Source organism: Malania oleifera, chromosome 7 (genome assembly GCF_029873635.1).
Source record: "Malania oleifera isolate guangnan ecotype guangnan chromosome 7, ASM2987363v1, whole genome shotgun sequence".
Taxonomy (NCBI): domain Eukaryota; kingdom Viridiplantae; phylum Streptophyta; class Magnoliopsida; order Santalales; family Ximeniaceae; genus Malania; species Malania oleifera.
Genome location: NC_080423.1, coordinates 107,028,250 through 107,055,523, shown reverse-complemented (window position 1 = coordinate 107,055,523; position 27,274 = coordinate 107,028,250). Strand labels below are relative to the sequence as shown.

The 27,274-nt window shown below is 35.1% G+C and overlaps 1 protein-coding gene across 4 annotated transcripts in view; it reads right to left on the bottom strand.

Annotated features, from left to right (window-relative positions):
- LOC131159377 (ribonuclease J) overlaps positions 1-27,274 on the bottom strand; it is a 33,258-nt gene that overhangs the window by 3,515 nt on the left and 2,469 nt on the right. For 2 of the 4 annotated variants that reach the window (XM_058114250.1, XM_058114249.1), the window contains exons 2-13: positions 23,229-23,457; positions 20,058-20,181; positions 6,447-6,503; positions 5,826-6,017; positions 5,670-5,747; positions 3,832-4,014; positions 3,606-3,686; positions 2,173-2,238; positions 1,984-2,076; positions 1,170-1,295; positions 598-711; positions 54-149 (exon numbers count right to left, since the gene is read on the bottom strand). In XM_058114250.1, coding sequence (XP_057970233.1) covers positions 54-149; positions 598-711; positions 1,170-1,295; positions 1,984-2,076; positions 2,173-2,238; positions 3,606-3,686; positions 3,832-4,014; positions 5,670-5,747; positions 5,826-6,017; positions 6,447-6,503; positions 20,058-20,181; positions 23,229-23,457 — 1,439 coding nt within the window. Of the gene's footprint in view, positions 1-53; positions 150-597; positions 712-1,169; positions 1,296-1,983; positions 2,077-2,172; positions 2,239-3,605; positions 3,687-3,831; positions 4,015-5,669; positions 5,748-5,825; positions 6,018-6,446; positions 6,504-20,057; positions 20,182-23,228; positions 23,458-27,274 lie in introns of those variants that run through there. The other 2 variants (XM_058114251.1, XM_058114252.1) reach the window with 1 other exon arrangement.

Genomic DNA, 27,274 nt, shown 5'->3' with positions numbered 1-27,274 from the left:
AGCTAAATAGTTTTTTTACCAAGACAGAAAGGAAACATCAGAGGATCACCAACCTGCAAATTTTCCTTCCCTAAGGACATAAAACCATTAGACAGAACTCTTCTATTCCTCAAATGTGAGACACCAAGCATCTCTCCATTCTTTATAACCTGACATTATTTTCGAAAGTCACCAACATTGCTTTAAGCTCTAACACAGCAATAGTTCACAAAAAAGATCCTCATTTTTACAAATTGGATGAAAAAGATTACAATCAGCCATGCAGTACTAGAAGAAATCATGCTATTGTACTTCATTAAGTTTTGAACATTAGCTAACAAAAGGAAACAAACTTCAAAAAATGATGTTGCTAAATTTATTTTTTTTTTAAGGAATAAAAGAGGAGTGAGGCAGGCTGGGGAAGAGAAGGAAGGGGTGGATTTTATCATGAAAATGGAATTCAGCAATAGTGTCTCCAAACAATACGAAGATCTTATCATGGAAAATACAAACAACACATTGTAGTCCATTGTGCCTCCACAGTTACAACTGGATCTTCAGTCACATTAAGTCAATGATGACACATCTGAATGTTATTATATAATTAAAACTACTCACAGTTGTGTGACGAATGCCAATTGACTTTCCAAGCAATTCATGCTCTTTCAGGAACAAGAGTTCTCCATGGATGGGCACAAAATGTTGCGGCTTCACAATCTTAAGTACTTCCTCCTTTAAAAGACATTTCAAGCTTTAGATTGTCTCATGTAGAATAAGCTTAAAATTAAATAATGTTGCATATCCTTTTTATTGCAAAAGAAGAAGTAATTAATAGAGAAAGAATATGCAAGAGAGGAGGATAAGGAATCCTTCAAAGGAAAAAAGAGGAAATACAGAAAAACTAATGGCCTGTTTAGTTGTGGCAAACATTTTCGATTTATATTAGTAATCTCTGAGGGGAAAATTTTAATCTTAAGAGGGATAGAATGGAAGACATTATGTCTTTTTTCACTGTACCAAAGCACAGGGCTGCAGAGACAGATCTAGACCCTACAAGATTGATACAATGACATTTCAACATCATCACCGCATTTTCTCTATTTCTTTTGGTATCTATTTCCTATTAACATGAAAAATCTGAGTAGATGAGAAATGAAAATTAGATATAGCAGGTCTTACGGTTAACTTACCAATTCCCCACGATGACCATGACCAGATGTGTGCAGTGCCTCATTCTTACCCATTAGTATTGTTGAACCAATCTCTGATATACGGTTTAGCATTTTCATTACCCGAGCTTCATTGCCAGGGATTACCTAAACACTCAAATGAATAAACCATATCATTTAATAGCTAAATGAATTTCTGCAAGAAACCGCAAACAACTTAAAACTACAGATTCTACAGAAGTTATGAAAACTCAAAAAGTAAAATTTTGAAAGATGTTCACAAACAATTAAAGCGGTTAACATTGAAAAGGAGGGGAATCAGCACTTGAGATTCAAACCAAAGATAAAATGTCTCTGTTATTTTAATTGCAAGAATTTAGGGAGGTCATTGACTCACACAAAGGAAGAAGAGAAAATAATTGTCTTTCGTCCAGAATTCTTTTTCTACAAATTCAAACTTATGCATTCTTTTCATAGGTCAAAATTGGCAACATGGCATCAATCCCATGGAAAAAATTAATTATGTTCAACCATGGATGGCTCAATTCTACATCAAACAGATGGCAGAAGGAAAGTTAAAAACACAAATCACCAACCTGTTAATAAAAAAAATGTGATTAACAGAAGAGTCAAAAAAGAACTAATAGAAATTATTACAAGCAGGTCAACCATTCATCCACACAAGTAGTTGGGAAGGCAAAAAAGCATCATTTACGTAAGTGAAGCTTAAGTGGAGACATGATGAGTTAACATTTAAAAATCACATTAATTACTTGGAAAAAATTTTCATTAGCAACCATAAAGTCTATCATACATATTGTTTTAGGTTCATTACCTTAGCTGAGTATAAAATTATGTCTTCCTTGCTCAGTTTCAGGGAATGACTACCCCCATATGAAGCAAGATTTAGAGCAGCACGTGGCTCTGCCTGAAACAAGCAGAGAGTCACGAATGAGCCATAGCAGTCTAATAAAATTGTGGTCTACCGGAAAACAGCCAGCGCAGAGCATCTAAAACCACTTACTTGAGAGCCTGTTGTGACAATTAGCAAATCCTTTGGAGCATAGGCATCAATGTCTTCCGCTTTCACCTATTTAATATATGCAATATTTTAGAAGTAGAGTAAAAATTGAAAATGATATTGATGAGCATATCTTTAATAACAAGAGCACGAGGACAAATCTCATGAACAAAAAAATTCCCACAACAAATAAGAAAAAGAGATACATTCATAAACGACAAAAGCAAAAAAAATTTAATATTCTTTACATTCACAAAAGATACAGACACGCATCTATGCTGTGCACAATAATTAATATTTCTGACATGATAGTTGATCACTATATTAGATATCATTATTTTATTTTATTTTTGATAGAAGAAGAAAGTTCATTAAGAGAAGAAAGAATACACAATGATGATGAGAAAACCTCTTAAACAAAATAGGAAAACAAGAAGACAGGATAAAAAAATAAGAACAAGAAAAAAGAAAACAAAATCTTGCTAACAAAGCCAACTGATCTCACTGAGTATCAGAAAAAACCCCGTGCTACCAAACATCTGTACAGGGGAAAAAAAGCACCACATTGAAGCAATAAAGACAATCTGATCCTGGATCAAATCAGTAGACGAAGCCTGATCTTGATTAGTTATTGTTATTGTTTGAAAGTAATGCCTTGGAGAACTCCATGTTAAAGTCCTATCCAATTGGGTTTTACCTACATAATTTCCTTGCCTTTTTCTTGAGGAATAATTAATCCTGAATCCAGGCTGATGCAAATGTGCCACATCAGACTCAATTAGGGTGCTCAAGCACATACTCATGCAACCAACATATGTGGACAACCACCAATAAGCATATAACTCTCTTTTCCAGGCATTTCCTAATACCAAAACACAAACCCACACAGGAATATCCTTGGTTCTTTTCACTATTGAGTAATCAAAAGTGCATGTATGGCATACTTCAAGTGTGCAACTGCCCATTAGTCTAACATAGAAAAATGAAAATCGAAAAAGGAAGAGGGGGTTTTGTTCTAAAATTTAAGAATTAGCAATGATGATGCCAGCACTAACTATCATACACAAGACATGTGACTGAACAAATATTTCTCCAGGACAACCTAACCAAGTTTCACAACAGTAATGATCCAGAACAAGGAGTCAAGCTACAACAGCGTTCAGTCAAAAGATGCCGGATAAATATACTGATCAAAAAAATGTGAGACAAATATCAAAAAACATGCTGAATATAGAAAGAAGCCATTTTTTCAACTCAAGGTCAAAGCAAAACTTTAAACTTATAACCTCGGTTCCCCCACCCCACCCCCAAATAAAAAAAGTAAACACACTATGTCAATAACCCTAAGGAAAGAATGAGAAGGATTGAAGCAATAACATAAAAGAATAAGAAAAGTGGGCTCAGGAAGCAATAAGAAAATGCTATTGTGCTATTACCAAAGTTGAGGGATCCATTGGCGCCTTTCCATCCTTCCAAGCAGCATCCAGATATGTCCTTAATGACATGCCAACAAATACCTAATAAAATTTAAAAAAAAAAAAATAAGGTCTATTCTTACATATCAAAATGACAAATTCTTCCGTGAGAACTCTTGAGCTGCACAGTATCCCAAACATTAAAGGAAGGAAGAAAGTACATGACAGTAGAGCAGAGAGAACATACCAATTTTCTACCAGTTAGATCAGCTGCAGCTTTTACACTTCCAAGACGATGTATATTTGATGCAAATTGAGTGGTAATAACCCTTCCTTTAGCCGCTGAAATGTGCCTTAGTAATGAATCTGCCACAACAGACTCACTAATTGTCCTTCCAGGCGAGAGAATATTCGTGGAGTCACTCATCATCTGAAAAGGAGTGGTAATTACTTGAGATTATTTTGGGAACAACTGTAATTCAGGTAATAAACTCCCATTGCATCAAGTCCAATGAAGCTGTACTATATGCTTTTTTCTTTTTTTGGCTTCCATTAGATAGCAAAACAGAATTCACTGAAAATAGAAAATATATATATATATATATATGAAGTCAAAAAAAAAAAAATCAAGAACTGAAAATGTAAATGCACAGGCTTGACTTCAACAAAAATTTCAAAAACTACTATCTCCTAATGTCCCACCTAGTAGTGCCTGATGCAATTCCTATCAATGCATGAGGCTAGAAGTACTAGTGCCTTGTCACAATTGCTAGCATAGGAATGACACAATGTGCGGCGCAAGTACGCAGTACCTAGGTCAACTACTACCAGTGTTTGCCGCAATTGGTAGCAATAGCGGGACATTTGGCAGGACATATTGATATAGCATTGCTTGAAAAGAAGCAGAGAAAACACTACTTTATATTATGAAAGCCATGATAAACTATGGGCTTATGGCTATGGGTGACAATACATAATAGTTTATTGAAGCAATAAAACCACGATTCGGTATAACTTTCCAAAATCAATTCCAACTAACATGCATATATTGGTATATAAACAAGCAGCAAAATAATAAAATACATTTAAATTTTGATGATAAAAAAAAAATCATATTTCATGTGTATGCTATTGCTTCCCTAAACAAATGAGACGAGAATGAGTTAGGAGATATTAATAAATTAATGAACTTTATGCTGTTAAGGGAAGGAATCAAGAAAAAATAAAATAAAATAAAAATTGAACTTTTGGTAAACATCAACAATTTAAAGAAATAATAATCCATGGATATTCTTTCTCAGGTTAAAAAGAAAAAAATAAATAACCTAAAAAAATTATAATAGTTGAACATTCTACTGAAAAAAAAAACTTTTGGATCTGAACAGCATAAGAAAACAGGAGTACCACATTAGCTGGTGAGCGTTCTGCCCCTTCTCAGTGGCATAACACTGTACTCCAAGAGTAAAGAAAGGTTTTGTGAAGGCAGCATAAGACCTAAGGTTCAATTTTCTCCTTTCTTAAGCACAAAACTGATGTAGGCAAGGAATGGAAAGTACTTGTGTGAAAATAAAAGCAATAAAAAAAGAAAGAAATGTTGTTTTGGGGGGTTTAAACTAGTCAGGTTAGTCAGGATATGATAGGTTAAGAATCATGTGAATCAGTAGATTTGGATTGATTTGACAGATTCATATGGTGAGTCAATAGATTTGGCAAAGATTCAGCTGTTTTTAGATTCATTAGTAAGATTCAAATCTATTTGGGGTGGAATTGATATGAATCATATGAATAAAATCATGAATGTAAGATTCTAACAACTATGCATCCCACTAATTTTCATAACTCAGTAACAGTAGCTGCATTTCATCAGGATTTGCACCCCATCCACAAGCACCAAGAATATGAGACGTTACTCTTCTCAATATTATTTTTCCTCCCAAAAAAACGACACCTATTGCACAAACTTCTTCCAGGAGGAAGAATCCCTTGCAAATGAGTCCCTAACAAACCCCTTATTTCTTCCTCAAAATTCAAAAGTTAACACCGAACTTATCACAAACACACGCATACATATATTCGGCGACTTACTAATGTAACTCCTTCTTTTGAGAGCTCCTCTAAGGCTTCACGGTCAAAAACCTTTCCATCCCTTGGTGACTCATCAATCTGTTGAACATGGAATTCTCATGTAGCTCGAAAAAACAAATATAGACAAGAGAAGATACACGTGAATCTAAAACCCACCTTCCAATCACCAGTATGAAGAATTGTACCATCAGCACAACGTAGAACCAGTCCACAGCAATCAGGAATAGAATGGGTGACCCTAATAGGCTCTATTTCAAATGGTCCGGCAATGAATTTCCTCCTTGTTCTAAACAACCTTAGCCTCGATGGAACAAAGATGCCAAACTCCTTTAAACGTTTTTTTATCAACTGATCAAAAAGAAAGAGACTTCCAGAATTAAAAATATCTCAAGAAAATCCACAATACTGCAGAAAATTACACATGATCACACATAACCTGCAAAAACATCATATTAGCAAATATAAAACCCTACACAATAATTGATGAGGCAAGTGGATTGGGCTGCTGCCCTGGGGGTTGCAGTTCATGCATACCAAGTTAGCATCAAGATTTGATGCAATTTATTCCCATAGTAGCTTAGAAACTTCAAGAGTCTATAGGTCAAATCTGAATATAAGTAGCTTTAATTGGTAGCTATCATGATCATCATTACAGGCCAAGATATAGATACTCTAAACCGCTGAGCATCATTGTCTTCTCTTCTTCAAATCACCACTCCCTAAAATACAGAATTCCATAAACTGAAAAGTTACATTTGTCATAGCCTCGTCATTTACCTCCATCGTGAAGGAAGACGCAAATACTGGTGTACGGGGATCCAATGCCGGGATAACCTGCATAAAGAATAATGTAGCTAGTAAAAAAAACTGCTATAAAACACATTAAGAGCAAAACGCTTAAAAGCAGGCGTTCATAATTGATAATAGTATTATGCAAACAATCAAACAATCCAACTACTAGAATGAGGGCCAAGAAATTCCTCACATTTATAATTTGTTGATTTTATGTCTTTGTGATCTGGAATGAGTGACAGGAAAGTCTCTGACGCAGCTTGCTCACAAGAGGCCCAAAACTGCCAGAGGGGCTAAAGCATGCAATGCCACCAAGTTCTTTAAGTCAAAATCAACCATTCCATGATTTTACAAATCATTTTCTAATCAAGGTCCTACAACTGGTCCAGCTCTCTTTACAGTAATCACTTTATTTTAGCAGTTTTTTTTATTCCAGTTATATTATTTTGAGCTAAGGCTTGATGGTGATATAAAGCCCTTTAGGTTGTGGCATCACCATCTTGGAGATGAAGTTTTTGAGACACTCCCTTTTATCTCAATTAGTTTCTTTGAAACTGTATTTAGGGCATAGACATGTACTATGCTGTTTCCATGCAACTCCATCCTGTAATTTTGGGTACCTAATATCACATGTTTCAATCAATGTCTTAAAAGGCTCAATCAAGGCTAGCCTTAAGACAAAGCATGTCTAAAACACCTTGGGGCTTATGCATTTGTACAAAAAAAGCACGCGTTTTGCATCTTTTAAGTGGAGACTTATACATTTTGAGTGTGAGAATCTTGAGTTGATTTGCCAAGAAAATTTGAACTGCATGTTTATATGAAATGAATGTCATAACTCGTAATGTAAGTTGATTTCTAAAACTCTTGTACATCAACATTTCCAAAATAATTGAGTCGCATCTTAGATCTTGAAAATAGTTTGAACTTTGTAATCTTGTAGCAATCTCTTGGCATGAGTTAATGAATTTAAGTCAGTATTTTTTAAATGGCCAACAAGTAGTTTACAAATTATATTTTATTTTTTAACATTTCATTGAATAATTTTATTAATTTTTTAAAAAAATAAATATAATTTATTTACATATTTTTATCTAAAGATAAAATTCCAAAAGGCTTACACCTCAACACCTTAAGTCCTACACCTCATCTCTTAAGGGTTAAAAACTTAAAATGCCTCACCTTCTGCCTTCTGCTTTTTAAAACATTGGTTTCAATCAACAACTCCCACTAGACTTTTGACTAACAGGATTGGTAGATACACTATGCTTATTCTCACAATCATTTTTTTAATTAGCAAATTTACAATTTAAATGGACACTTTTCAATAGCTAGATATCCCCCTATAAATTATAATTGGACAATAAGGGGATAATTAGGGGTGTAAGTGAGTCAAACCTGGTCGTAAGCTACTCAAACTCAACTTGCTTTATAACCTGACTTGAATCAATTCTACAAAAGTTCAAGTTGAGTTCAAGCGGCTCGAGTATCTTAACGAGTCCAATTTGAGTTTTGTAATACTAACCACCAGCTTAATCAAGCCTAATTGAGATTTTTGTAATTTTATTATTTTTATACTATATAAGTCATATAATATATATTTTATACATATATTTAATATTATAGATACATTATATTAGTTTATATTATTTTTATATTAATTCATAATCGAATCAAGCTCGAGTTTTAAGAACTTGTAGCTGAGTCAAGTTTGATTTCAACAATTTTGTGCTCGATCGAGTTTGAGTCAAGTTTCAAGCTCAACATTTTCGAGTCGAATCGAATTCAAGAATCCAACTATGTCGACTCAACTCAACTCAAATACATCCCATGTATAGTGCAGATGCAAACACTTTATTAAAAATATAGCAGAAGAGATTTTAGGTGAATCTAGAAGAAGAGTCTCAGGTAGTAAAGAAAGTTGGTGGTGGGATCAAGATGTACAAAATACCTTGAAGACAAAAAGAATTTGGTACAAAACATGGAAAAAATATAGAAACATAAAAAACTTTGAAGAGTATAAAGAGGTCAGAAAAATGCAAAAACGGATGTTAGTGAATCTAAACACAGAGCATATAATAATTTATATCATAGATTAGACACAAAAGAAGGGGAGAGACATAATTAAACTTGGCGGAGTTAGAGAAAGGAAGAGCGAAGATTTAGGTAATGTAAAATGTATAAAAAATGAGGATGATAAGTGTTGGTTAAAGAAGAAGATATGAAAGAAAGAAGGGAAAGTTACTTTAGTAAGTTGTTCAATGAAAACCAAGTAGAAGGTTTAAGCTTAGAATTGACAAATGAGGAAAAAATAAAAAATAAAAATTGAGATTTATTGACAAACTTTGAGTTAATGAAATTAAGTTTGCATCGAAAAAGAGGAAAAATGGGAAGCAATAAGACCAAAGGACATCCCAATTGAAGTTCGAAAATGCCTACATGAAAACTGAGTTATCTTATTAACTAATTTATTTACTTTAGTACCTAAAATAAAGGAGATAGTCAAAATTGGAATTAAACTTATGAGTCCTGCAATAAAACTGTAGGAAAGGGTAATTGAACAAAGACTAAGGTTAGAAACGAGGACCTCAGAAAATCAATTTGGTTTTATGCCCTAGGATATCAACTGCAAAATCTATATATCTTCAAAGAAGATTAATGGAAAAGTTCAGGAAAAAAAAGGGACTTGCAAATGGTTTTTATTAATTGAAAGAAAATCTATGATTGGGTACTAGGGAAGTCCTATCGTGATTTTTAGAAAAAGGGGAATATATAGTAGGTCTTAAGTCATCAAGGATATGTACAATAGAGTAATGAATATAGTTAGGATTATAGGTAGAGAGTCTAGGAATTTCCATTCACATAGGTGTACATCAAAAACCTATTTTGATTCGTTACCTTTTTGCATTAGTGATAAATGAACTTATTCGGAGTATCCAAAATAAAGTTTCATGGTGTATGTTGCTTGCAAATGATATTGTCTTAATTGATGAAGCTAGGGATGGAGTAGAATCTCAATTAGAATTATGGAGAGAAGTTTTAGTATCTAGGGGTTTTAGGATAAGTAGAAATAAGATAGAATATACGAAATGTAATTTCAGTGCTAGGAGGACTATTAAAGGAAATATTAAACTTGATGGTCAAGGAATTAATAGTACTATTAGTTTTCAATATCTTAGATATATTATGCAAACCGAAGGAGAAATCAAAGAAAATGTTGTACATAGAGTTAAAGCAAGGTGGGTAAAATGGAGAAGTGCTTTGGATGTGTTGTGTGATCACATAATGACCCTAAAATTCAAAGGAAAGTCTTATAGGACAGCTAAAGACTAGTTATGATATATGGGTCAATTTAGACCAAAATGTTGAGTAACTAAGAAACAACATATCCAAAAGGTAAAAGTTGTTGAATGATAATGCTAAGGTAGATAAGTGGTATAACATTAAAATACAAATTAAGGAATGAATAAATACGCAGTAGGTTACGCATAGCACTTGTAAAAGATAAGGGAGGGACAGATCAAATGGTTTGGACACTTGCAACAAAAACCAAATAGTGCATCAATGAGGAGCAGTGAATTGGTTACAATTAGTGACAGCAGACAGTACTTGGTTGGATCTAAAATAACCTGGAATGAGATAGTAAGAAAATAATAGCTCTAAAGTTGTCAAAATAAATTGCCAACAATTGTGTGACTTGGCAAAAAAGGATTCATGTAACCAACCTCACCTAGTTAGACTTAAGGCTTGGTTTGTTTATGTATACGTATTGTTGGCCCACCACCTAACAGCCTAAGCTTTTTGGTAATCTAACTTGGTATGAAAGCTCTGATTGCTAGATTCAAGCCTTGTCACCTTGTCTTGCCCCGTTATGTCTATTATAGTGTGCCTCAATCTATTTTTTCTCAAGGATAATGAGCATGTTGTTACAAATGTTTTGTGCATGATATTATTGTGAATACTACATGATGGTATTAGTTATATTGGGAATATTTCAATGTTTCGTGAGTATAGTTTGCACATTGATCATTGAAGAATATGGAGTAAAGTTGGATACTTTATGATGTTGAACATTTTATGGTCATTTAATGATGTTTTGATGATTTCAAAACTATTTGAGTGATGTTTTTTTGTGCAACTGCTATTCACAACTTACGAGACTGGTGTTATTTGAAAATAGTTTGAAACTAAAGTTTCTTCTAACTTCTAACATAGCCTAAGTCCACTCATGCTTAGCAGAAGCTAACTCATGGCCTGAAGAGTGCATGAGAGGACTCATGCAGCATACAAGCAACCTCATTAACTTTATTATTTTGAATGATTGTTTCATGCTAACCTTGTTACTGTAATCATACATTTCATTGTTACACAACAACAATAACCAAGCCTTAAGTTCCACTAGGTGAGGTTAGCTACATGAATCCTTTTGTGTCATTTTTCAAAATCAAGTGCAATGTCCTCTGACCAATAAAGGCTCCCAAATCCTTATTCGTTATCTTACTCCAAGTTATTCTACATCTACCCCTCCCCCTCCAATTCACACAAACATTAACTAACACCACCTCACTAGCGCATTATTTCACCTAAGTTGCATATGCTCAACCATTTCAACTGCCCCTCCCATATCTTATCTTCTTAACTTGTTGTGCCTAACTTACCACTCTTCCACCCTAGTATTCTCATTTTAGAAACTTTTACTTTTTGATCATCTTGTTTCTTAGTTTTCTAACATTCTAATCCATATTAAATAGTTTGTCATCTGCTCAATCATTTCAACTACCCCTAGCATATTCCAAATGTTGCTTCAACCTTTCTCTCTAATTTTTTGGTTCTCGCTTGCTTCCTGCTAATCGACTTTGTGACTGGTTCGCAAGTTTCCCTTTGTTCCTCAGATTCGCAAGCTTTCTCCTAGTTCACAAGCTTCTCTGGTTCGCATAATCCTCTCTAGTGACAGCAAGCTCCTTCTACTCAAAGTTGGCCTCTACATGTTCACTAGAAGGCCCTTTTCTCTCGTGGTCCTTTCACTCCCTCGCAGGCCTGGTTCTCTATTTGTTGTATGTCTTGACGTGATGCCAAGGGATGGGAAGCACACTATGGTGGTTGAAAAGAAATCCTTTGACCAGGTCTTAGAAGGGGAAGTTCTTATTTTCTTAGAATCATGGAATACCGCAGGGGAAGAAGGATCTCCATCTTCATAGAGATGGTAAATTCAAATGGTCTCTTGAGTCTTGAGAAGAATTTTGGGCTCTGAAAAAATCCATATCCCAGGAAAAATCTTGGTTTCATCAAACAAGGATCAAGGATAGAACCCTCACTTTGAAGCTGAACTCGAAGACGTTTGGTAACTACCTTGCCTTTATGAAGACCAATAGTGGTGATTGGGGAACCTTTGCATTTTTTTAGGGGCTTGAATCCAAGGGATGGATGAGGATCTCCACCTCGGCAGCCAAGCTAGGTGTCGTGTTTTTTCTCCCACAAAGAAAGGCTCAATATCTTCAGTTGTTCAATAGGTGGAGAAGAAGCCAACATCCTCCCCAGTGAATTTGAACCCAATTCTCAATAGATCAGCTCCTTTGTGCCCTTGCCCTCATTGTGGCAAGCCTTTAAGCCTATTGCTGAGTGGTGGCTTGACACCCAACTCACAGGCGGGGGGGAAGACGAATAAGCTCATCCAATCCTTCGCGAGTGCTATGGGGGAGAAGAGCAATGTTGCAGATGACTCCTTGGATTTCCATAAGCTGAATAAAGACAAGCCTAAAGCCTATGTCTCATTCGAGGATGTCGAAGTGGGCTGTGGGCCTTAACTTAGGCCTTGGAGCTAAAGACGGCCTTCCATTCTCACTTGACTACTCAAAGTCCAATCCCAACTCTTTTTCTCCCTTTAAGCTACACGATGGTCCTTCTGAAATTACCAAAAAGTTAATCCACTTTAGGAAGGTTGTCCCCCTAGAAGACCTTCTCACAAGCAACTACAACTCAAGAGGAGATTGTTCTGGAGCAAGAACCCCTTAATTCTCCAAATGATATTGGAAGACTTGCACTTGTCCCAACCCCTAGTACTAGTTATGACACTTTGTGCGTCAATTCCAACTTTTAATATTTGATTGATATACCCAATTTTGACACTTTGAATGACTTGGACTCAAATAGTGCTCACTTCAAGAATTGAGTATCTATTTGGGTTCTTCAGAAGTTGAACTTGGTAAGCAAAACCATAGGCATGTCCTTCGAAGGGTTTGGCGAGAGCCTTACAATTGCTTAAGGATATTGAAAAAAAAGACAAGAGAGGAGATGTGAAGCAATCAAAAAAAACCTTCAAGCAGTATCAAGAAGTTGGATACCAATAAGGAATTAAAGCACTTGGAATGTATAGTGAACAATGAAAAAACAAGAGGATGCTTAGAAATAGCAAAGGCATACAGTAGTCGAAGCCCTTGTGTTAAATCATGTTAAGAAAAATCATTTCCTAGAACATGAGGGGTCTTGACAACAAATCCAAGAAGACTATAATCAAGTCCTTTCTTTAAGGATTGGAGTGATGATGTGGTGTTCTTGCAAGAAACTAAGGTGGAGACAATAGAGCAGCTCTTGATCAATGACCTTTGGGACCAAGACACATGTGATTGGATACCTCTTGGAGCAGTAGGCAGCTCAAAAGGTATACTAGTCTTGTGGAAGCCCAGTATGTGGAATTGTTGGACCACTCCATCAACTCCTTCTCAATCTCTTGTTGTTCAAAAGCATGAATGATAACTTTCAATGCATTTTCATAAGTGTTTATGGCCCAATTGAAGGACCCCCCAATTCTCTTTTTTGGAATGAGCTCTTCGAGATTATGAGTAGATGGGATGCTCCTAGGATCATTGGAGGCAATTTCAATAAGATAGCGTATCTACATGAAAGAAATGGGGGTAGCCCTGAGACCAATAGCATGAAAGAATTCCTTGACTTCATCAACGTGAATGCCCTTATTATCTCCCTCTCAATGGTGTCAAAATCACTTGGTCCAACTCCAGAGAGCTGCCTTCCTTTTTAAGGATTGATACTTTCTAAATTTCAATTGAGTTGGAACTTCATTTTCCTCGCATGATTCAAAGTCTACTTCATAGGCCCATCTCAGATCATTTCCCCATATCCCATGACAAGAGGAGAGTTAAATAGGGCCTAACCCCCTTTCGCTTCAAGAATATGTGGTTAAAACATGATGGTTTCAAGGACTTAGTGAAAACTTGGTGCTCTTCTATTCTAGTCACATGGAAGGCTAGTTTTGTGCTTGTCTCAAAGTTGAAAGGAATAAAAGAAAAGCTAGAGATATGGAATAGAAACACCTCTGGGAATGTTCAAGAGAAGAAGATTGTTATCCTTAATGACATCAAATAACTTCATGAGCAGAAAAATCTCCCTATCTTTATAATGAACAAAAGCCAAAAGAGCTATGCTTAAGAAGGAATTGATTAGGCTATTAATCTTGAAGAGATGCATTGGAGGAAAAAATCCAAATCTTAATGGCTCAAAGAGAGAGGGGGGGGGGCTGTAATACAAAATTCTTTCATCGAACAAGCAGCACTCATTGTAGAAGTAACACCTTATCAAGCATTAACATTGGGGAAATCACCTTAACTAATGAAGAGGATTTTGGGAAAGGTATTTGAGTTTTAAAAAGACTTCTACACTAAACCCAAGACTTGGAGGCCCATAGTAGATGGCATCAATTTCAGATCTCTAAGTTCTTTCACTGCGAGGTCGCTTGAGAGACCCTTTGAAGAAGCAAAACTCCTCCAAGCTATTAAAAATTGCAATGGGGCTAAAGCGCGCCTGGACCGAATGGTTTATCCTTGGCTTTCTTTCAAGCTAATTGGGGTCTCCTCAAGCACGACATGTTTGAGGAATTTCATAGATCAGAAAAATACGTCAGTTGCATCAAAACCACTTTTTTCACTCTTGTTTCAATGAAAGTTGGGGCTGCTAACATCAAGGATTATCACCCCATTAGCTTGGTCGAAAGCATTTACAAAACCATTTTCCAAAGTACTCACTGAGAGGTTCAAAAAAGCAATACCAGAAGTCATTGGTCAATTTCAGCATGCTTTTGTGCCTGGAAGAGAGATTATGGATTCAGCCCTCATTGCTAATGAGGTAGGGTATGGAAGGAAAAAAGGGAATAGTGTGCAAACTAGATATGGAGAAAGCATTTGATCATGTCAATTGGCTTCCTTTTTTATCTCCTCAGGAAAATGGACTTTGGGGAGCTATGGTGTAGTTGGATTGCATCAAAACCCCAAGCTTCTTAGTGCTCATAAGTGGCTGCCCTTCTGAATTCTTTTACTCCTCGAGAGACTTGAGACAAGGAGATCCTTTGTCCCCTTTTATGTTTATCTTGGTTATGGAAGTGCTTAGCTTCATATTGATGAAAGCTACAGAAGGAGGGATCTTTAGAGGTCTTAAGGTGGGTAGAAATGGAAGGCTTACAAAGTTCCTCATCTTCTTTTCGCAGAAGATAATATCATTTTTTCTGAAGACGACCCTCTTCATATCCTCAATCTCCAATACATTTTGTTAGAGTTTAAGGTCGTCTCAGGACTGAAACTGAACCTTGGTAAAATTCAGCTTATTCCAATTAGAGAGAACACAGGGGGCTCTTCCATGCGGGTCTGTTGGGTTGCAAGATGGGAACTTTTCCCATTAATCACCTTGATCTCCCCCTCGAAGCCAAATTCAAAGGCAAAGGAGTTTGGGACCCTATTATTCAAAATTTCAAAAGGAGATTGGTACGATGGAAAAGAAACTTCTTATCAAAAGGTAGTAGACTCACCCTTATCAGGAGCACTACGAATCTTCCAATTTACCCTTACCGACCTCAATTGCTAGGATATTGGAGGGAATTCAGAGAAGATTTCTTTGGAAAAGATTGGGGGAGGAATTTAAATATCACCTTGTTAGATGGGGAATGGTCAAACAACCCATTGGTTCAAGAGGTTTGGGGTTGAAATCCCTCTTCACTTTCAATAAAGCCCTTCACAGGAAGTGATTATGGAGGTTCATAAAGGGGAAAGACTACTTTTGGTGGGATGTTATTATTTCTAAACATGGGCTTGAGCAAAATGATTGGACAACTCACAATAGAAGGGACCCTTATGGAGAGGGATTATGGAAATTCATCCGTGAAGGAAAGGCAGCCCTAAGATTACTTGTTCTCATGCCACACATCTTACCATTAGCCCCATTCCCCACTTGACAGGTCACAAATTGGAAAAAAGTCATCCCATCCTTCACAGATGAATTTCCATAGCTTGGCTTGTGACAAAAATGGCCTTATCAATCATCGTCTCCAAATTACTAATTAGGGAATTTTCAGGGATATCCATTTTACTAGGAATTTGGCAGATTGGGAGTTTCATGCACTTAATAACTTTTACAGATTTCTCTACAAATTCTGTCACCAAAACATCACAAACAAACCAAAATGGGCTTTAGACAAAAATGGTTTTCCCACTGTTAAACATAGGGGTGTACAAAAATTACCGAATAACCGAAAATTGGACCAAAACCAGACCAAAATCACAAGCGGTTCGGTTTTCTGGTTTCCGGTTTCAATTTTGGTTTTGTTTTCAAAATATATCCGAACCGAAAAAACCGAAAAATCAATTTAAATAAAAAATAAATTTATAAATTAATATAATTATTTAATATATATATATGGGTTGGGGAGTGGGCGAGTGGGGGACTAGGGTTTCATATTCACTCGATTTCTCTTTACACTGCGAATCGTCGACGCCACTCTGAGTCTCTGCCTCTCCCTCAGACCAAACTCTCAAATCTAGGTCTCTATGCTCGTCGTTGTCGTCACTGCTCTGAGCCTTCGAGCTATTAGCGACTTGCCAACTCTGCCTCTCTCAGGCTCTCAGTCTCTCTCTGTCTCTCGACTCTGCCTAAGGTACCACAGTGCTTGGAATAAAACTCAAGCATTCCTTTTTCTTAGCATTTCTGCTTCTATGATCTAGAATTTCAAGCATCTCCGTTAGGGCTGCGCTGCTGCTGCGTTTGCTAAATGTTAAATATTTTGAAAATCGGTTAAAAACCAAAAAATCCATAACCAAACAGCCGAATGTTCGGTTCTCCATGGGATAACACATTCGATTTTGGTTTCAGTTTCGGTTCAGGAAGTCCAAAACCGCAATTTTCAGTTCAGTTTTCGGTTGGGTTTGGACCTCTAGTTAAATATTTCTACAAGAAGCTCTCATTGTTGGGAACAAAATGCAACAACTCCACTTGTATTCACATTTGGAGGATGGCAGCTCCCTTCAAAGGCTGCCTTTTTTGTTTGGGATTCTATACATGGAAATATGTTAACCCACAACAATCTGCAGGAAAAAGGGCTTACAGTCACAAATATGTGTTTTCTTTGCAAGGCTGATCTAGAATCAGTCAACCACATTCTTCTCCACAGCCCCTAAACAAGGAACTTCAGGAATTTGGCTCTTTCCTTGACTGGACAGCAGTGGGTTGCGGAAAATTCAGTTGGAGGGGATATTTGGGCTTGGAAAGGCATCAATGCCACCAAGGAGAATTAAAAGACTTTGAACCTCATTCCTCTCGCCATCTTTTGGTGTGCTTAGAAAGAAAGAAATAATAGAGCCTTCAAATATTCAATATTTCAACAACTACGCTTCAGACTTGCAAAGACCAATGGGTTGCTGCTGTCTCTAACTGGATTAGCAGGAAAATTGTTAGTGATCATTATGTATCCTTGATGTTGCGACACTCTACAGAAAGGTTGATGTTTTTGTACCACTGGTTGGCATCCCCTTGATGCCTTGCTAATATTATTTTCTCTTTGCTGATCAAAAAAAAATAGAACAGTTCTTTTAATTTAAATGTATTATTCTCTGATCACACAACACGCCCACAGCACTTCTCAATTTTACCCACCTGCTTTAACTATGCATTAGTATTTTGTCTTTTTCAATTGCTCCTTCAGCTTGCATAATAGAACTAAGATATTTAAATCTACTAGTGCTTACTTTATTGACAATCAAACTTAGTCTTTTTCTCCAATATTCCTCCTAACATGACTAAAACTACATTTCAAATATTCTATCTTATTTCTACCAATGTCAAAACCAGTAGATTATAAAGCTTCTCTCTGTAATTCTACAATTACAACTCCACCTCTAGTTTTATCAATCAAGACAATATCATATACAAACAACATGTGCCATGTTGGATGATCCTAGTAGGTTCATCGCTAACTCAAAGCGAATCTTGACGTATACCTAATATGATTGAAAATTCCATAGACTCTCCCACCAATAGCCCTAAATCCTAGTTATTACTCATACATATCCCTAATGACATCTATCCACCTACTCCAGCCCCCCTTTTTTTAGAACCAGCCATAGAACTTCACTAGGTACCTTATCATAGATTTCCCCAAGCCCAAGAAAACCAAGTACAAGTCCCTCTTCTTCACCCTAAACTTTCACATAATCTTCTGAATAGATATACAGCCTGTTCTTCTGAGCTTTAAAACAAAAATAATTTTCTGAAATCTCTGTCTTTAACCTCAATCTTTGCTCAATTACCCTTTCCCAAAGTTTCATTGTAAGACTCATAAGTTTAATTTCATTGCAGTTTATTATGATTATGAATATCTCCTTTATTTTTATACATAAGCATCAAAGTGATTTTCTTATTCACTTGGAATTTTTTTGGTACTTATAATTGTGTTACATAAATTAGTTAACCATATATCTGCCAATTAATTCCTTCATTTATCTCTCTGTGTGAATTAAAAGTTCTGCAGAGTTTCTCATCTTCCCAAGTTACCTTGAATGTCAGTGCTTAATACAAGATTATTTATAAGAAAAGAGATGTATTAAAAGGAAAAGAAGAGATACATAAGTCAACTCATGTTGACTAAGCCTTAGTTTCAAAATGTTGATTGGTAATATTATTATGGCTTAGCTTACATTTCCTTAGCTTCATAAGTATCATAATTATTCTAAGATTTATTGTATTATCTTATTTAGAACTCGAGTTATTACTTCGATAGGATCGAATTTTTGTTGGATTACGCATTCGTTGGACTCTGCATCCTGGATTTGATTATCTGTTTGTGTGTCAATTGCACATGTATATCAAACTACCATAAATCTTGTGCCTTGCCTGTGATTGTGTGCTTGCTTCTGCACCCTACTTTAAAGCCAACATTTTCATGAGATTTAGTCATCCTCATAACCCCCCTGCAGGTTGAACAGCATAGTTGGGCCATCAATGTCCAAGCACCTATTGGAATTCATCTTTTTGTCCCTTCAAATGCAAGGCATGTTTGCATGTAAGGAGGAATTTTGAGTAACATGATATGCACAGTTGGCCGCCACCTAACAGTTTAAAGCTTTTAGGTGAAGTGGTAATCCAACAAACACTAGGAATTTTGAGTAGCATGATATACATAGTTCACTGCCACCTAGCAGCTTCAAGCTTTTAAGTGAAGTGGTAATCTAACAAACACTAACCTCAAAATTTCTCTAAGCATTAAAAAAATTATAAAATAACTATATTTGGCTGAAAAATATTACCTTCCTCCCTCTCAGCCCGAGTTTGGGATTGAGATTCACTGTTTCTTACCAGGTATGCTTCTGTTGAATAATGCTTGGGATCCAACTAAGGTCTGGGGGGCTGCTTTAGTTTAATGCCAGTAATCCAACTAAGGTATGGGACTATGGGAGGCTTCTTTAGACTTGTTCAAAGCTGATAAAGTTCCTTAACAATTGTTGAGCTTCTAAGTCCTTCCGATCAACCTTGTCTATTGGAGTGGGCAAAATTGCATCCTTGCACTGCTGCTCCCTACTTGTTCCATCCTCCTCAAATATTGAAATACCACCTAAACCTTCAATTGGGGATGGTGGCTTCCATCCCAAATATCACCACATTTTTCTTTCTGCTTGCCCTTGCTACTACTCACATCAGTGCCGTTAAGAATATCAAATCTCCCTTCAAATTATGTAAATTGTCAGAGGATTAAAAAATTTGAGAAGGACCATATTACCAAGATTGGGCATAAACTCTGATAGAGATGTTTCTGCATCAAATATAACATGGTGTTCAGTCGGTCAGCAGCCATTGAGATACTTCATGTGAACTTTAGGAAGTATCTAGGATTCTAGGTTCAGAACACGGATGGGTTAAGAGATAAGGTAAAAAGGCAGTTAACACTTTTAAAAAGGGTCATCTTTCTCCACCTCACCAAACATCTCTGCCTGCTGCACATCTATGTTTAAAATGCCAATTTTTAAGTTATGAATATATATATATATACATATATATGAAACTTTAACTCAAGTTGAGTAAACAGAGGAAGGATAATATTGTCAATCAGGTTCTGATCCACGACCTTTCAAATTCAACATTATCATAAAGTTTGTGCTCCAATTTGCTGCAGAATAGCTTGAAGTGTCCGAAGGTGTTAAAGAGGGTTTTGGGAATATAACGATAACAATCTACAGAAATCGTGATCACCACTACCATACATTAGAAGTATTGAATCAACTATTGCATTTCCAAATGGCATTTCTGAAAGGTAGAAAGAAACTTTACCCAAGGCAACGCACCAATGTGATCTTCGTGGCCATGTGTTATAACGACAGCTTCAATTTTGTGGCTCCATCTTTTTATAAATGTAGTATCAGGTATAATTTTCTGGACACCAAGCTCATCATAGCTGAAATACGTAACAAATTATAATTCAATCAATGCATCATTTTGTTAACTCCAGCAGCACATTAAATAAGTACCATAAATACGCATGAAAGGCCAGACTTTTAAAAAAAAAGATTCACTAATGAAAAAGAAAGAAAAAATACAAAATTTGGAGAACAAGATGTCCTCCTGTAGAAAAACTGAAGGACAATCACAAAAATAGCAGCCCTCCAATCTCTAAAGAAATTCCTTAATGAAAGATGATATAAATATATATATATATATATATATAGATATATATATATTGGGGACAAGATGCCCTAAAGAAAAACTAAAAGACAATTACAGAAAGGCAGGGCCACAATCCCTCCGCAAATCAAGTCACAACTCCACAAAATTTACCTTTGACTAAAATTGGAGAACAAGATGTCCTCCTGTAGAAAAACTAAAAGACAATCACAAAATGGCAGCCCTCCAATCTCTAAAGAAATTCATTAATGAACGAGAACAAATAAACAAAAAAGAAAGATTTGGGAACAACATGTCCTAAAGAAAAACTACAAGACAACTACAAAATGGCAGGCCCACAATCACTCTGCAAATCAAATCACAAATCCACAAAATTTACCTTTCTTACTTCTCCAAATTCTCACCAACAAAAAGTCATCTACAAATTATGGGATCACTTACACCTCATCAGAACGAAGAAAAGAGTGTTACCCAAAGCTGTATAGCCACTCGGCCATTGTATAAAAAGATGCTTTCATTAGACTCTGAAGCCTAAATGCATCATGCAAATATTTGGATTGATTGCCTTAATAGTGTCTCTTCATGAGCAATAAGTCATTACTATTAATAAAAGGAATAAAAGGAAGTGACGGAGTGTTATAAAAGAAAGGAAGCCTTGAAAGTAGCATTAACAGAGACTGCCAAAGAAATCCCACCCATACAAATCTTCCCAAAATCAAGTATTATTACCATTACCAACCTTGAAGTAGATAAGAGGAGAAAACAAATAAACAACTTGAGAAACAAACTTCCAAGGGCTCACATGAGAAGCATTGCAGCTACCTCTAACATTCCACCTTATAATGAACATCACACCTACTCTTTATATCCTCATGCCATACGGAGTTGACTTTAAAGGAAACCACCATAACCATTTTCACACAACAGAGATGCTCTTAAACACCAAATTTAAAAGTCCCAAACCCTCTTCTGATTTTGGTCTACCAACCGCATCCCGACTCACAAGATAATCCTCTTACTATCACCCATAACAGGCCAATAACAAATCTCCCATAATCATCTCCATTATCTTAGCAGCAGTGCAACACTAATTGTGATTCTAAAAGGAACAAAAAATCAATGGGGATATCCAAAAAACCAGCACTAATGAATAATGTGACTCGTCATGGACAAGTAAGCTTCTTCCAACCCTCCAATCTCCTGCACACTATCTCAATCACCACTTCCCAAAAAATTCACAGACCTAGGGTTGGCCCCTTTACCTGAAGGAAGACCTAAATAAGACCAAGGTCATGACAAAGCTAAAGACATAAACTCCTCTAAACTCGAAATGATCGATATTAACACTAGTTCTCCCACTCTTGGATTTGTTAATCTTTATCCCTAACATATTTTCATAAATTTTTAACAAAACAATAAGCTTACAAAATTTCTCAGCACTATCCTCCAACAAGAAAATGGTGTCATCTGCAAACTAAAGATGGGAAACTTCAACCTGATCACTACCTATAAAATCCCTAATCACCCCTAAGCCCCAGCCCTTGAGCATGAAAAATCATTCTGCTCAAACACACCAACTCCCAAAGTGTGCAGAAAAAGGAAAAAGTATGAAAAAGTATGCATATTCATTGAGGACAAACAACCCTTTGTCTAGTTTCTCCAAAGCTAACCAAGAGCCATACTCTACATCAAAGCCATTGCATCTCCTAAAACCCACCTGCAGCCTCTTGGACAACACCTTTTGCTAAGTCTTCTAGACTGGTTACAGAGGACTAAAAGCCTAAAACCCTTCACCCTAATGAAGCATTCCTTCTTAGCAAAAGAAATAATAAAGTAAAATTCATGCTCCCCACAACCATCCCATTACCGTAAAAAATCATGAAAATACCCACATAATATCATCCTTAATCACCTCTTACTATTGTTAAAAATAATAATAATAAAAAAAAAAAAAGATATAGCAAACATGAAATCATTGGGGCCTAGAGCCATATCTCTTTCCATTTCAAAAATTGCCTCCTTAACCTCCTCAATCTAAAAAGGCCCCCCATAATTAACAGCCCTTTCCTCATTAATAGGACTCCGTTTTAAGACAATTATAAAGTATGTTCATGCAATAGATTTCCCATTTTACAGATGTTTATCTGCAATGGATTTTAAAAAAAAATAAAAATTGGGTAAGAAAAGAAGATTTATTGAAATAGAAAAGAGACACATACAATAGAGGAGAATAAGAAGTCCTCAATCATGAAAACAAAGAAAAACAAAAACAAAGTCAATTTAATAAAGCCAACCTCGTTTGACAAGATCAAGCTTATATATGATCAACAATAATAAATTATAAACTTTCAGTTTTTTTTTTTTGGAAATCAGTTCATAATTTTCTAAAAAGGGCAGTCCGGTGCACAAAGCTCCCGTGTCCCCTTCTCAAAGAAAGTGGTCCTGTTATTAAGTGTACACACACTTTCCATAGGACACAACATTGCGGGGTCCAGGGAAGGGGTGGACCACAATGGGTCTATGGTATGCAACCTTCCCTTGCATTTTTACAAGAGGCTGTTTTCACGCCTTGAACCCGTAACCTCCAGGTCACACGGCAACAACCTTACCATTCATAATTTTCTGGGCAACTAAAATGGGGCAGGAGTAACAAATTTTTTAAAAGGGGGAGGGGGGGGGGGGACTGATCTCACAAAAGAAAACCACGACAAAAACAGATCCTCCATGCAACAGAAATGACATCTATATAGCCTTGCTAAGATACAAATCCTTCAATAACTAAACTATGATTTTGTGAAAAACTGTCATGCTAAGAATTACTCTGGAAACATGATGCCCGCATCAATCAAAATATAACGGTCATAGTTTCCAACAAGCATGCAATTCATTCCTATTTCACCCAAGCCACCAATTGGAAGAACCCGGAGCGGCGGACCATTGATCCCTTCATAGAACTGTTCCAACTTGCGCTGAACAGAGTCCTCCATGCTTTTTCCAGCCCCTTCCATTCTTGCTGATCTTTTACGTGGTCGTTTAGATCCATGTGTGCCTAAACCAAACCATAGTAACAATCTATGTCAAAGAAAGGTCAGAAAAGATAAGGAACAGTAACTGATGTCGTAAGGATTCCCAAGATGAGGATGAAGAACAGTACCCCTAAAATAGTAAGTATGTACAATTGTACATTAAACATATAAAAGAAAAACAGAAAGAAATGAGAAGGAAGCTAAGAACATCATGAATTTGAACCTTACATTACACCTAAAGATAAATCTGTTCAGATAATGTAGTATATTTAGGTACAGATAAAATGTATAAAAAAAGAAACAAAAAATTTGAATAACTGGCTTTAAAGTATTTGGGACCTAGAAAGCAAACGTATCCATGTAATTGAGCTAGTCATATCTATTCCATCCTTTCACATGGAGCTTTTCCTATACCTTCTATATAAAGATGATAAAAAGACAAAAGATCAAAAGTTTGTCTCTCTTCTTTTACTCCATTTTCAATATGGATGTATGCATGAATAAAAAATCCTTAAAATTTGAGGGGTCATTTGGTATCATTGTCAAAAATTATAGAAACAAAAATCGGAAACGAAAATCAAAAATCAAAAATAGAAACTAAAAACCAAAAACTAGCAAAATGTTTCATTAATAGTTATTAAATTAAAACAAATTAAAAACTTAATTAAAAATTTCTCATTTTTGTTGTTAAACCAAATAATATTATAAAAATATGATAAAAAATAATAAATTTGCTAAATAATACACATTAAAATACAATAATAAAAATAAAATGATTATAGTTATTTTAATTAATTGTTATACTTTCAAATTTTACTTTACAATTAAAATTTCATTGGACATTATAATTGAAAAATAGTATAAAAAAAAATTGCAAATGGATTTAATATTCTTTTTTGAAATTTATGTATGTTTCTATTTTAATTATATTTAAATTAAAATTATCATTTTTGAAATTTATGTATGTATGATTTAATCCAAAAGAATTATTTCTGGATTTTAAAATTTATGGCAATAGGTTGCCAAAACAGCTAAAAACCATAAAATCTAGTTTTGGTTTTTTCACAAACAACTGAAAACCAACAAAAAAAATAGAAAACTGACAACATAAACAAATGCATTTTATAATCCATTTCTTCATTATGCAGAAACAAAAACAGAAAACAACAATACCAAACAAGCCCTAAATTGAACAATTACCAAATACAAGCACCATGAAAAAACGCATGCCTAGTAGAGCACCTTTGAGGGGGAGTTAATTATTGTTTTTGGCATGAAAAGTGGTAAGGGTAGGGGTAGGCCTAGGATTTAATAGCTCTTAATCTAATAGAAGAAAGCGTTCTCGATTGAGTTAATTAGCAAAAAAGGATTCACGTAACCTGCCCCACCTGGTGGAACTTAAGGCTTGTTGTTGTTGAACCAAATACAAGCACCAAGAAGAAAAATTATATGGGGGACCTACCCCTCCATGTGTCTACATGCCTATATTTTAGATGTTAAATATGTGACAAATTGGTCCAGCGTTCATTAATATCAAGCATATAAAAGGAGGATCCATTTCCAATATGTTTATAATTTAGGAAACAAGAACATGGGCACATCGCGGGGCAAGTCCCTATAAAAATTCCCCACCAGCAGAATGCTAAATGAGAAGTCTAATGTACTTTAATCCGAAAATGCCAAAAAACCTCCAGCAATAGAACTCCAAGTCAAATCATAGGAGTCAAGGACAATTTGTGTTGGAAACTACTAACACGCCCTTTATACAAACTAAATGTATAAACAAATGAATATAAATTTTCACTCACCCATAAAGCTGCCAGGAAAAATGGAGAAACCTAGTTAAACAACTACTTCCATGACAAAAATATCCAATATCAGAATAACCAAAAAAAACATTAATCACCCACTTGGTTCACGAACTCAGGGGTGGAATGGAATTGAAATTCTAACCCTAATTCCCATTTCCATGTTTGGTTTGCATAAATGAGGGTGAAATTGCATACTGGCCAGAATGTTGATTCCCCCATTCCGTTGAATGGTGATTCCTCCTCGTAAAAAACACAATTGCATTCTGACGGTTAAATATTAAAAATATATATATGATCCTCATTAAGTATTAAACTTAAAATAAGAAAATAAAAATAAAAATAAAAAACAAGATGACCATCTCTAACTGTAGCACCCCCAATATAAGAATAATTATTGTTGCTAAAAAATAATAAAAATATTAATAACAGGAAAAAAAATAAATAATAAATAATTATTATTACAATAATAGATAAATAAAATATTACTATAAAACAGTAAAAATAATAATTACAGCAACAAGAACAACAATAACAGTAATAAAACAACAAAAATAAATTATAATTATCAAAATTATATTTATAACTATATCGAAAAATAATAATAATATTATCATCAGTAAGAATCATAATTATTATTTTTATTATTATAATTTTTATATAAACAATAAAATAACAACAATAATAGTAATGATAATAATAATGATTATTCTAAGAATAATAAGTATTACAAATAACAACAGAAACAAGAATAATTATTGTAATAATAATTTTTTGAAAAATAATTAGAATAATAATAATTTTTTAGAAAATAAAAAAAAAATCATTAAAAAAAAAAAGGGAATCATTACAAGAAGAAGAGGTACAAGAAGAAGAGGATAAGATATCCTCCATTAAAGGTAAAGCAAAATTACAAACAGAACTGCCTTCCACCTTCCAATCCCTTTTAAATATAAGGTTATCAGAGGCTGACAATCCCCCAAAAACAATAATAATAATTTTACTACTATTTTTTAATTATGAAAGATAAAATCAAAAACCAGACAAAAATATCAATTATTATTCGTATGTAAAAAAAATATTAAGATTCACAAAATGTAAAAATACTTCAAATTAAAAAATTATGTTGAATTGAACTCATGTATTTGAAAGACAAAATTAAATAATTCTATGTTAAGGGCATTTTGAAAAATGAATTATTTTTTAGGGCAAACGACACAGACCTTCCCTAAGGTTTGAAAAAAAGACAATGACTTCCCAAAAGATTTCGAAAAACCCAAGAACCTCCTTCAAGTATTCCATAAATCTTCCCTGAAGTTTACCAAAGAGACACTAACCTCCCTTTGTTTTAGATTAGCACTTTACCTAAAAGCTTAAACTGTTAGGCTGTGAGCCAACAATGTGTATCAAACTTTAACACTCCCCCGCACATGCAACTCAACAGCACGTGGAGAGATAAAAAGAATAATATCACCAATTATAGGGAATACAATAATTTTTTAAATGCTACACAATAAAAGTGGGCAACGAGACTAGAATCCAAGACCTCTAGTAACCATCCCTGATACCATGTTAGATTATCACTTTACCTAAAAGTTTAAACTGATTGGTTGTGGACCAACAATGTATATCAAGCTTAATAGTATTTTGCAAAAAAACGAGAGTTTTAGGGGTGTAAGTGTCCCAAAAATCAAATCTCAAGGAAGATCCATGGAGTTTTGAAATCTCAATGGAGGTCCTCGAGATTTTTAAAACCCCAAGAGAGGTTAGTGTCTTTTTGCTAAACTTCAAAAGAGGTCACTGAGGTCAGTGTCTTTTACCCTATTTCTTATTCCATTATAACCATCATTGAAGAATACCATTCATTAAAAAGAATCAAAACTGCAATTCTTATGGTCATTCTTTCCATATTACTAACCAATGCAGTAATTGCACTCCAAAATCTATTCCATTCCTCCCTCGATTCATTTCCTACTTCAATTCCATTCTGCAAACTACACATGGAGTTAAAATGTCAATTACAATTTACAAG